This window comes from Psittacula echo, assembly GCF_963264785.1.
Source record: "Psittacula echo genome assembly, chromosome: 4".
Lineage (NCBI taxonomy): Eukaryota > Metazoa > Chordata > Aves > Psittaciformes > Psittacidae > Psittacula > Psittacula echo.
Window position 1 is genome coordinate 47,566,725 of NC_137738.1, and position 12,930 is coordinate 47,579,654.

Genomic DNA, 12,930 nt, shown 5'->3' on the forward strand with positions numbered 1-12,930 from the left:
GTAGCAAAAGCTTGAATTCCCAGCTTTTATGCACAGATAGATAAGCAATTTCCAAAAAGTAGCCTTTAATATTTTTGTGTTTCCTGAGTTTCTATCTGTGGGAAATAGAGTTATCTTACCTAAATGAGTCTTACTGATCTGACTAATGTGCTACTTAACAACATTTTCATACTCTGCTGCAACACACTTTGCAGCATAGAGCAACAGCCTTAAATAATCTCTTAGCTCAATACAATTTTTCCTAGGTTAGCATTTCATCTGGTATGAGTCCGAATATGATATCATGTTCCTATTTGGGATCCAAAGTCTCTGAGACCATCTCTACTTGCCTGCCTTCTTATCACTCTGTTACCAATCATAATTAGAAATGTTTCTGATGTTTCGTGATAGCCAAGGGTATACCTTCCCCTTATAGCCTGCTTACAGTCTGCTTTAAGATGATACATTTGGTTCCTGTAAGGATCTGCTCAGAGTTCAGAAGGACAGTGTAGTTGTAATTATCCACAATCAGAAGAAGATTCTCTGTCCTTTGATATTTCAAATTTTTAAAAAATAGTTTGATATAAAATTCTTTATCCCTAAACATAGTAAGAAGATAAGTACATTTGCTGGTCTTTGGTTTTCTACTGTCTAAAGAAAAAAGGAGAATTTTAAAAAGATTGTGAAAAGAAAATAATGGCTAAGACCAAGGCCATTCCCTTTTAGATGACTGACTTTTCAATGAGTTCGTTTCCCAGCCCCGAGGGACTGCTGGAAAACTGCCTGAGGTTCATGAGCAAGTTGCAGAAGGACTAATTAGTAAGTCACCTGTGTGCTTAGCAGGTACTTGACTCTCAAAGGCAGTGAGCACAACTTAAGGGAGGAGCTGAAAATTATGCTGCCACTATTTTGATAGAAACTTCAAGCAGTGGACTGGCTTCATAAAAGCTTTTCTGATATCCTTGTTGCTGAAATCTCTAAGTGTCCTATACCTCAGAATCTCCTTATAAATCTCTACAGTGCAGATTATTTGTTGCCATCACAGACAAATCTGTAGTGTGTCAAATGTGAGGGCAGAATATGTTGAATCTGATCTCCTAACAGGAACATTAAGAGCAACTGTGTTGACAGTGTTATTCGTATTTGACTTTTTAATGTAAATTAGGTAAACCAATTTTTTCCCTCTGCTGCACTCAAGTGGCACTTCTCTGCGGAATTCTGTGGTATGACAATTCAGATCCCAGTTTGCCACAGAGGCTGACTTACAACAGTGACTTTATAAATTAGTTATTGTCTCGTATATCTGCATCATGGACAAGAACCCCCTGAATGGTTCAAAGGCATTAGATTTGCTTGTGTTGAACTTAATAAAGTGTAAAACAGTTTAGGTAATGAAGAAGTTGTTAACATCAGATTGTGACTAATTTTCTGTCTGCTACTAGGAGAAACGGCATTAGTTCCTGTGCCAGAACCTATAAGTCAGCGTGGTGAAAAGGTAATTTTTAGACAGGGGTTCTCAGGAGAAAATACAGGTAACAGTCAAAAAGGAGAAATTCCCCTTTAATATATTTTTTCTGAAAATTTCCTAGTGATTGAGAAAGTAGCTCAGAGGCTTTAGAAGTTCTCCCAAAATCAGAACTGCAGAAGGTCAACTGTCAAAGTGTTGTCAACAGATGACAGTTAAAGAGTGGTTACATAGCACTGAGACCTCTCTGGTAATTGTTTTCTGTGTTGTAAATATCTGGAGCTTTTGAGATTTTTTTAGGGAATGGCTTATTCGCAAACTAATTTTCACCAGCTATCATAAAAATGTGCAATGCCAAACACTTTAAATGCTTTTTGCATTATTCTTTTATGAAATGTGAAATAGTTTTTACCAATACTTAGGAAACAACAGAAGTCAGGTCAAGCTTGTTCACGTTAGTATTAAATATGATTGATAGTTAAAAAAGGATTAGCCAAGTGATGCTTTGGAGTGTTTTAAACTAAACTGTGAATACCAATTTAAAAATTCTTACATACTGAGATCAAGCTTCAGTCATTAGGTGGTCCAGATGAACATGAGGCTGCGCATCAAGAGGCTTTCTGACCAGCTGACATGTATAAACGTTATAATCCTCGCTTTCTCATATTATTTGATTTAAAATAATGTTTGCTATGATGTTTAAGCAAAAAATAAAAAACAAACAAAATTCCACACTCTTTTACTCTGCTAGAGAAGCCCTAAAGGGCTAAATTTTGGGGAAGGATGAGAAGAAGAATACATCTGTGGTGCACGTCGGAGCCTCTTTTGAAGCATGCATGTTACACAGATGAAAAACTGTAACCACTACAAGGAAATGTTAACAAGAAGCAATAACCTCTTCTGCACTATACAGTTGTCACATAAATGAAGCGTGGCGTGTTGGTTTTTTTCTTCTCTACTTCCCTCCCCTCCCCCCCCCCCCCGCCTTATTTTCAAAACAGGTAACAAAAGTAGCACTAGATCTATTACAAGGAGAGTGAGAAGAGGATTGATGAAAGATTCAAAAATTCTAGGCTTCAAGGACCTTTTAAGTTTCAGTTCAGGTGCTATAAAATAAGAAGACCTCAGCAGACTTTTCAAAATGCTCACCAGATAGGAACCAGACTTTCAGTCACCTCTGCCCACTAGCAGGCATCTAAAGCAAACAGTCTCTATGCTCCTCAGTCCTCGCAAGCAAGGTGAGAATTCTGTAATAATAGTGAGATTTTTTTTTCCTCTCAAAATATATCCAGGCTTTCCTCTTGAAATTAACAACTGGTTGGAACAAAAGCTATTCAGGAGGAAGTGTCATTTGGAGAAAACGCCCCATGAACAGTGTTCAACCTTTTGGGGGACACAGCAGTGGCAATCCACACAAACAGAAAGGGAACTTAAATGTTTTTTTCACATACTCTCTGGAGAGCACTAACCACAGGCTGCTGGTTACTGAAAACATTTCACAGGCAAGCTCTCATACGCAGCAATTTTTCAGATCTGGCCATTTTGTTTAGAAACTCACGTAAATTCGAGCTTTTTTGAAAGGTTGACCAACTCTATCAGCTTTGATGATGATATATAGCACAAACTTCATTCAACATCTTCATGTTGCACTGGTTTTTGTTACCATACTATTACTAAGGTTATATTTTAGTTTGGGATATTATTATTATAGATATAGTTTCATGGTTCAAAGAGGCAGGATGTTACAGCCTTACTACATGAAAAATATCTTGTGATATAGTGCAGTACATGTTGGTCCCTAAACAAAATTACTCTTTTCCTGTTATTCCTCAGCTTTTGAAATTACCACTTACATAGCAGTGCCATTGAAACAGATCATGGTCTATACCAAAAACAAGCAAGATCAGTCCCCTCTGTATTACAAATGTATACACTTTTGCAGATGCTAGCACATAAACTAAAAATCAACTGCGAGGATGTGATTTCAAATAAAATCTGATGATTTTTTTTTTTTTTTCCCTGTGAGAAAGGAGGTTTGGAGAGTGGTGAAACAAGAAGAATGCATTGCAGCTTCTGTGGAGCTATCAAAAGCATCCCAAGTTACTACAATGCCGAGGAAGTTGTGGGAAACTGGTATGAAACAGGTGTGGCAAAAGGCTAATAAGCCTAAAATTTGATCTAACTGGTGAAGAGCTTTACAGTCTGAAAGCTCAGTGTGTCTGATCTTTCACAGATATAAACTGATGAACTCCTATTAATCTCAGTGGAACCACGCCATTTTATGGTCTCACACATCAGTCCAATTTGAGTCTTCTTTTCATCTTTCAGTCATTCTGCTTTTTAAAGCAGTCCTACAAAAACAAAACAACTGTGCACCTGAGGAATTTGCTTGGTGAAGAAACACATTCCTGTTTTACCTTTCTAGCTGGCACATACAGTTTGTTTAAGAAAATGAAGGGGATTTTTTACTGACAATTTCAGAATTTGGAAAATTTACCTTAAGTACAGTAGTTCTCTATGGTATATTATTTTCTACTTTATTTAGTATTGTAAAGGCATTTTCAATAATTCTGGGTTTTGTTTTAATAACAGTGTCCTCAAGTCTGCTAAAGCATAAAGCAACTCACTGGTCTCCAAAGTCTTGAGCAGGCAAAGCTCCCTCTTCTGCTTTGCTGATATGTGTAAGTTCTCCTTTATTAATCAGGACTAATTATTGTTTTCCTGGCTGTCTTACAGTCTTCTAATGACTATATTGATTAAACTGGAGCTATACTGCCTAATTAAATGCATGATGTCCATTCTGATGCCACTTGAACATTGTTATTAATAGACACTTGGATATTATGACAATGTGCTAAACAGAAATGCCTGTAATACAGGGCCAAGTCATATCCCAACATTTGAAACAGAAAGGGGCAGTAACCTTTTTCAATATGGTTGCCAGTTAATACAAAGCCAGAAGCATGATTTCTCCATGAAGACCTCATGCATCTGCTTTCATCTCTTTCAGTATCTGTGAAGTCGTCTCCTTTCCGGCAGCCTTTTATGCAGCAAGTCCCCACTCTATCTCACCTTCTCAGAGGTTTAAAGCCAAGTAAAAGTGGTAAGTTAAGTGAAAGGCAAAACAAAACATCAGGTGTTGCCCATATTTAGTGTAATTCAGTGTACTGCTACATACATCAGTGAAGCTCACAGCGTTGCTATACCCTCAGTTTCTTGTGGAAACTGGTGCTCTTCTACAGGAACGTTAGGCAGATGCTGTCTTCTGGGCTGCTTAAGCAGAGGTCCCAGTTCTCGTTCTATACCAGGGTCATCACACATAAAGGGGAAAGTAGCTACACCCCTTGGATAACAGCTGAATTCTTGGGAAAGTACTATGTTTTTATTTCTAAAGCATAGCAACCACCTGGAAATCATAATCTCTCTCTCCAAGGGATGATAATCCTTCCACATGAACGGTAGCTCTGCCATCCCACATTAGGACAAGCCCCAGACCTTAGCCAGCCTTCACAATCACTGTTAAGAAGTGTAGTATAAGAAAAAAGGTTGGGTAGGGGAAAGAAAAATAATGAAAACATGAGAGTACACACCCTTTCCTTCAGGAGGAATAAAGAGCAATTTCCAAAGGGAGAGGAAGTTGTTACACGGTAGCTCAATATCATCCTCCAGGAGTTCTCTAGTTGATGTTGAGGTTTCTTAATTTCACTTTTACAGATGTATATTTTTCAGAGCCACTGCTGAGCTGCTGCATATTCAGATAAAACATGCCTACCTCCCACTTCATTCTTGGAAAGGTAGATTGTTCTTTCCAAAAATGTCTTTCCTACATACAGATGGGTTAGTATCAGACACTGCTATGAACGACCATGCAGAATATTGTATAAAGTTCCTTACTGCAGTTGCCCCATAAGCGTGTTTTATGCCTCTGTGACAATTAGCTAAACTTAATTTGACAGGATATTCTGTGCTCTATTTTCAAAATCCTTACACTGCTAATATTAACACACGCCATAGTGAGATATTAGTTGGTGAGTTTTCTCATACCAGAAATTTTTGTGGGTTAGTATAAACCTACCAGCTACAGGAAAAAAAAAAAAAAAAAACCAACACAACCTCTCCAACCATCTTCTAAATATTTGTTTCTTGTTTTTAAAATAACCTACTCAAAGAGAAATAGATCTTGCTGTTTGTATCTGCATGCAATTCTTCTTTAGCTAAATTATATCAAATTTGTCTCTGTGTGACTGGGAGAACCCTAGCTGCTCATCCCCACCTATAAAGAGGTAGAGGTCATCAGCTATGTTTATCCATTCAGGCAACCTGGATGTCTTATTTGCGTGGATAATAAGCTAGCAGAAGCATATCATATACCATCATAAGACTGTGTGGCTTAAATAAGTAGCTAAAACTGAGTTCTCATCCATCCTCACTCACAGCTCCCACTGGGAGGAAGAATGGAATAAGAAAATCAAACTCAAACTTTCATTAGTTTAATTTCTATAGTTCAACACTGTTTACACAATAAAATGATAGCTACAGATCCTTCACTTTCTAAGAACAGCATCAATGGATTGCAGATACCACACTACTAAGTATGTGCAAAATAAATTCTTAAATAATTTGACTTATTTTTTGAGAATTGTCTCTGACCCAAACTTTAACTTAGTTTTTGCTGCTGAAGTCTGGCTTCTGGAACTGCTCTCTCTTCAATTTGATCTGGCTTTGATTTGTTAATTTTCTAATTTAAACTGAAAGTTTTAAAAAAGATAGCTATCACAAGTCCAGATCTGAGCATCTTGAATCCTAGAAACACATCTTCCAGATACCCCAGTCTGTTACAGGAAAAGAGAAATTATAAGTTCAGAGGTGCAAATATTGTTTTTTAATGCCATTTTATTGGAATGGTACTGTAGTAAGAATAATAGTAAAAATTAAATTAAAAAATGCTCTAAACAATTTTCAGTAAGATATAGAAGAACTCTGTTTGCTAAAGAAATATTTCAGAAATTGATTTTGCATTTTAGATTTCTCTAATTAAATTGCCTTAATACAACAAATGCATTCTAACTCTCCGGTATTTACAAAAAGCTAATACTTCAGAACTGACAAATTCCTACTACTGTCAAAAGACACATTATTTGATTTCCACTGATTTACTGTGAAACTGCAGAAAAAGGTTTTGATCCACCCTCATTTGATTGCATATGTGGTGTCCAGTTTTGTTGCCCAGCTTTTCAGCTAACATTGCTCATCTTTAACTGCCTAAATTAATGCACATTGTGTTGGCTAGAGAAAGGAAAAAGTATCAGAACTACTAAACTGCTTTTGGACACTCTAGGCTGGCTCAATACACCCAGGATATAACCTCTAATAGCATCAGTTCAAAATCCTGAAGCTTGTGACTGAAAAGTGCAATTTTCATACTAGATGTAAATCCGGGATTTCACTGAAAGTGTAAAACCTGATGTTCCTGCTTTCTGGCTGAGGAACAAGAAAAAATGAATGCTATAATTCCAACACAGAGAATCCCATCTTCCACCCAACAAGGATGTGGGAGGAGGAATACTGAGCCATCATTTCATTACAAAACACTTAATTTTGTTCTAGCAGCTGGTAGGACCCCAGCTGTCCCTTTCACTTTCACCCTGTGACAAACACATGGAAAGCTGTAATAATTTCAAGCAATGAAAACAGAGAAAAGATGAACAATAGCGAGTTGCTAAGAATGCTCGTTTACATAGGATGTCTTCTTGGCTGCCCCAAATGACTTTTTTTTCTGTTAGCCCAACTGCACCAAGAGCTTTTGGCTATATACCTAGCTTGACTATAGAATAGATTAGGACTTAAATATTTCTTATAGTTAAATAAGAAGCCTTATGTTTTAGTTTATTGGCAGTAATGCATCGCTAGCATTTCTGTTTCATACAGCCCCTATAAAGGAAATTAACAGTACATGAGATTTTTTTTTTTCTATGAGACTGAAATATTACAAGAAAACCATCATAAAATATCAGCTTTCAGACTATTCCTCATTAAAATATGCTTTAACTATTGATAGAAGGACCATGGGGTGAATGAGAGAGAATTACATCTGATTGAATGTCTCAATTATACCCCATAATTGCATTGAAGACGCTGGAAAATCAGTCTGCTTCAATGACCTACCTAGAGGTCTGGTAAGGGCAAGCAGAGGGCTGGGTTTCATAAGGAAAAGCACATAAACAAGGAGGAAGGGGAGGAAACAGCTGCTATTATAATGGTGTATTGATATACTAGTTTACAGAATTAAACATTTCACAGTTTAAAAAAGTGGTCTGCAATACCCTGGATCAGACTCAGCAGCATGTGTCTTATTCTGCTGGAATCACTAGAACTTCTCTCATGACAAGTCTTGTCCACCCTACAGAAATAAATTCAGAACGAGCAGCCATTCATACACAGGAAACTTCTGCAATACACACTTCTTTTTTTTTGAGACAATATGACTGCAAATGCCAGTGTTTCATCCACTGCAGAGAGGCCAAACTTAAATTGTATTTTGTTCTCAATGCTGAATTGAGACTGTTCAGAGAAAGCATAGCAGATAAACTTTTCTTACTAAGTAGAGGAACAGCATCATTTCCTCAGCTGATGTCCACTTAGCATATTTACTATGAATATCACCAGTAATAGTTGCTACAAAACACAGAGCAAAATGCAGATTACAGAGCTTAAAAATTTCTCTTAAAAATACTTATTACAAGAAATGAACTTAATTCTAGGAAATTATTATTAAAAAAATGCCTTACAGATTGTCTTTTAGAAACTTGGACATCGTAGTGTAGTTACAGGGTCATTCCTTAAAGAACAGGCTATAGTCCCTATAGACTGAGGCTTCTTCTTAGACAAATTTCTAGTTAGTCATCTAACAAATACTATATTAACCTTTCTAAACTTGGGGCTGAAGAAGCAGTGCTTTAGTTTTTGAGAACAGCTAGCAGTTCACATGGTAAGACTTTGGGGAGGGCTGGGGAGGAGAGAATGGCATGGAGATTACAGAATAACAGTTCAACTAATGAAGCTTGACTTTGGGTTGTTAGATGAGATGGAAAAAAAAATCCTCAAGTATCTTCAAAGAGATGGGCCACTAAAGAGTTTATCTGTGACAAGCCCTTTTTGTTTTTGCAGTCATCAGTGAGAATACAGCAAAGGAAATGGAGGAGCTGCAGTTATGCATTTGCAATACACAAAGTCCTTGTTTTCCCACTAGGCACTGCAGAATAGCAATTGTCCATTCACAGCACATATCACATCCTCTGCATTTCAGAGCTAATATTTTTGCAGTCCTTCAGCTGGCATGCTTCAGCCCACTGTAGCTATTTTTTGTAACCCTTTGAGGTGCATTACATGAAGTAAGTGTGTTCATGTCCTGTTCCTTGTTGTATGAACTGATTTGTCAGGTATAATTCTTAAAGCTAGAATAAAAGATTTTGAAATTGCAGAGGGTTTATATCCACAACTACATATTAAACAGAGCTGTAAAAGGTCTTATTTCACAAATTGGGAAAATATGAGGATTGTTAGTATATTAATCCAATTAGCAATAGAAGTTGGCTGTGTTGAAATTATTTTTAAGACCATTCATAAACACACACCGAGATGCGAGCTCTGACAAGTAACTCCTCCTTTTGTATTTTAGAATCACACTGCTGAAAACAATATTAGTTTTATGCTAGCAGTTGCTTTTGTTTCCTGTAGTACACACTGTCCACGGTAATGCTGCAACACTCATTCAAGGCAGATCAGTACCTCAAATATGAATTGAACCTATATGCCATCAAACAGACATCAGGTTACATTACTTCAACTTCCAAGCAAATTCTCACTTTTCTCTATTGTAGTAGCAAAACCTATGTGAAAATTGGTGCTGATACAAGACGATCAGCTCCCTTCCTTCCCACTGAGGATATGCTTATAAGTCGAAGTGCAGGCTGCTGCTTAATTTTGAACTTCTGAACCCAAACCAAGTAAAGCAACCTAAGTATGAATTGAAAAAAAAAAAAAAAAAAAAAGATGTGGTACATGTACTCCTAAAAACGAGGCCGATATTCTTTTCTGCTTGACCTGTTATTTCCAACTCTTTCTCTCTCTGCTGTAACTCTCAGACAAACTCACAGTCCCCTCAGGATAAGAATGAGTTTCTGCTTTCTTCTCCATTCATCTAAGCCAGCCAAGTCCCAGGTCTCCTCTCCTGCCACAGAGCAGTAGGAAAATATATAGAAAAAACAATCACAGTTTCCTCAGTGGGGTCAGAAGGGACTACAGTAATGGATTCTTTCTGCAATCTTCTTTAGCCATCAAATGGTTAAATCAACATAAGCTTAAATTTTCATGTAGTTTGAATAAAGAGAAAAAGGGAGGAAATTCAAAAACCGGTTGCTGTAGTAACAATCACCAGTAAAAATCTTTTCTACTAAATAATAGTATCAGCTCCCTCTCCCCCTCGCAATTTTAGTTCCCCTTCAAAAATAATCATGCTGCCTCTTTTAGATTTGCTGTACATACCTCAACCATTAAACAAGACATTTAACCATACTGGCAGTTCTGTGACCTTTGAATGCCGTGAAATCTCTAAGCGGTGCAGCTTGTTCATGAAGACTTGTACTGCAGAATCCAGTAACTGCATCCAGGGTTAGGAATAGAATTAAGTAACAAAAGCAAACAAACAAAAAAAAAAAAAAAAAAAAAAAGAAAAAAGAAAAAAAAAGAAAGAAAGAAAAAAAAAAAGAAAAAGGAGAAACAAAAAAGAAGAAAGAAAAGAAAACCTCCCCAAGCTCCCCAACCCAGCCAATAAGACCACCTTAAGAAGCAAAAACACTCGGGAAGAGAGTGCACTTTTCTGCCAGTATCAGGGCTGGGGTAGAGCTGAGCTTGCTGCAGTCTGCCTGCCTGTGTTAGCGAGCTGAAGGCCGTGCAGGGCTGGGAGGTGCTGTCAACTGCCACAGGCGCGGGAGAGCAGACCAATCCGCGTCCGCACTGTCAGCTCGGTGGAGTGAAGCCTTTGCTGTTTATGTTTCCTCATTTCAGGAGTGACGTCAAAGGGTTTAGTTTTTCCTCTGCATGTGCTATTAATTTTAAACGACTACTATGGGAAGAATGTGGCAGTGATTTAGGCATGCTATCCTCGCAAAAGAAACCAGGGTCATGATTTATCTGTCCTGGATTTAGCCTAGAAATATTTTATAATGAGAGGTACCAGAAAGATCCAAAATATCCTCACAAAATGCGGAAAGGCTATAAATATGCTTATATGTATTGAAGTATTCTTAAATATACCCAAGATGCTGGGTTATCTGTATGAGTTGTGGTGCAAAAATCAGACCTGATTCTGTCCTTGCCCTGAAGAAAATCAGGAACTGCTTCTCTAAATTCAGTGGTGTCACACCAATGTAAACCTGGCAAAAGAGATAAGACAGACTACTGTACACATCCCTTTATCAGTCAGCAGTAGCTACACTGCAAATTAACAAGCTTCTTTCATTACCCCATCAGAGTCACAGATGCAGTCAACCTTAAGGTCTGGTGCTCTGGGTAACCTGTTCCACTGGCAGATCGCAGCCTAGCTGTGCTCACCTACGAACTCTGCTGTGGATCACCACATAGGCTTTTATTTCATACCAAAGTCCATGTCAAAAGGCAAGAAGCAATTGTAGAGCCTGACTTTTGGTATCACTGCATCATTGTCAGTGGAAAAGCTATGCAGCTGAAGCTTCAGAAAACATGTAAAATGTGCCAGGGTAAATTAGCATGGGCCAATAGACGCCACAGCAGCACAAGATAATTGATAGGAGGTCAGTTGATAATGATAACTGGTTAGTTATCTTCATAATTTTAATTTTATTGATTTGCTCTTATAGGAATATATAGGAATATAGGAAAGACTGAGGGAGCTGGGTCTCTATAGTTTGGAGGAGACTGAGGGGTGACCTTATTAGTGTATATAAATATATACAGGGGGAGTGTCACGAGGATGGAGCCAGGCTCTTCTCAGTGGCAAACAATGATAGGACAAGGGGTAATAGGTACAAACTGGAACACAAGAGGTTCTACTTAAACTTGAGAAGAAACTTCTTCTCAGTGAGGGTGACAGAACACTGGAACAGGCTGCCCAGGGGGGTTGTGGAGTCTCCTTCTCTGGAGACATTCAAAACCCGCCTGGACACATTCCTGTGTAACCTTATCTAGGTGTTCCTGCTCCGGCAGGGGGATTGGACTAGATGATCTTTTGAGGTCCCTTCCAATTTCTAGCATACTGTGTGATACTCTGTGTGTGTGAATTCCTTTCAAAGAGACCGGTTTATGAGGCACAATTCATTCCCCAAAAGTCTTAACAGTCTAACATCTAATTTTAAAACACATGTAAGTACTTTTGTAAGTGGATAGGCTGACAGCTCTTGAAAAATAAATTTTTCAGTGATCTACAGAACAGATACAAAACCAGCAGAAGTAATAGGAGCTTCTCCATGACCACCAACTGATGCTACCAAAAATTACTCCACAGAGGTCAAAATACGTCATGATTTTCTTCTCACTGAAAAGTCTATCTGTGCTATCATTCTAATGTAATCTGCTTCAGCAATAAATGCTAAAGGTTATGGTGCTGTAAATGCTGGAATAATATATTAAAAAGTGTTAAGTAAGTTGAGATTTACAAAATCAATTAGAGTTCATTAAGTTCATCCAACTGTACTTAGAGAGCTATACGAAGCAATCTGGAATACATAAATAGGAATATTATTTGTAATACACAGAAAATCATCAAACTCTGCGAGGGCCTGCTCTAGGAATATAACACTGTGGATAATCAAGGTCCACTGTCTGGCCATGTGTTCTGGCTTTGTTTATTTTACCAGTATAGATATAGGCAAATTGCAAAGGAGAAGGGAATACATTTTTCTCCATACTTATTGTGGTTATAACAAGTAAACTGCAGCACAGGAAATTTGTTTGATGTAGGGAAAAGTAAAGGTAGGAGAGCAAGGTACTGAAATCGATAGGCTGTGATAATCCACAGTGTCCTATTACTGGCTATTTTTAAAATATGATTAGGCAACCATCATTCATGAAGAGTTTTGATGTAGGTGGTCCTATTTTGAAGTATGGAGGTAAGAGTAGGAGATTTCTGAATGTCTATTCCAATCCCATTTTTTCCATTTTCTGCATTTTAATGTCAATATTAATAATAATATTACACTGTGTTTTGTGAATTAGGGTACGTTTATGTTCTGCACAAAGTTTCATAAGTATTGTCTCTCTCCTGAAGAAGCTAGAGATTACTTCAACTTCCTGGAATTATGTGGCCCTCTGTCAGTAAGTTGTCATTGTGGCTTTTGTGAGGTAGATGTGTCTTGGGTGAAAAGATGAAGAGGCCTAAAAGCACTGGCAGCTGCAGTTTCTACTCAAAGAATCTCAAATGAGTACATGCATATAAGAAAGAGAATGCATAG

The 12,930-nt window shown here is 37.7% G+C and overlaps 1 protein-coding gene across 1 annotated transcript in view; it reads right to left on the minus strand.

The window, feature by feature from the left end:
* Positions 1 to 10,531, minus strand: part of PDE7B (phosphodiesterase 7B) — a gene marked incomplete at its 3' end in the record, with an annotated part of 178,838 nt that extends 168,307 nt beyond the window's left edge. The window contains exon 1 of the mRNA XM_080617015.1: positions 9,989 to 10,531. Within this exon, the coding sequence (XP_080473141.1) occupies positions 9,989 to 10,009 (21 nt within the window). The 5' untranslated portion in view covers positions 10,010 to 10,531. The remainder of the gene's footprint in view (positions 1 to 9,988) is intronic.
* Positions 10,532 to 12,930: the final 2,399 nt, after the last annotated feature.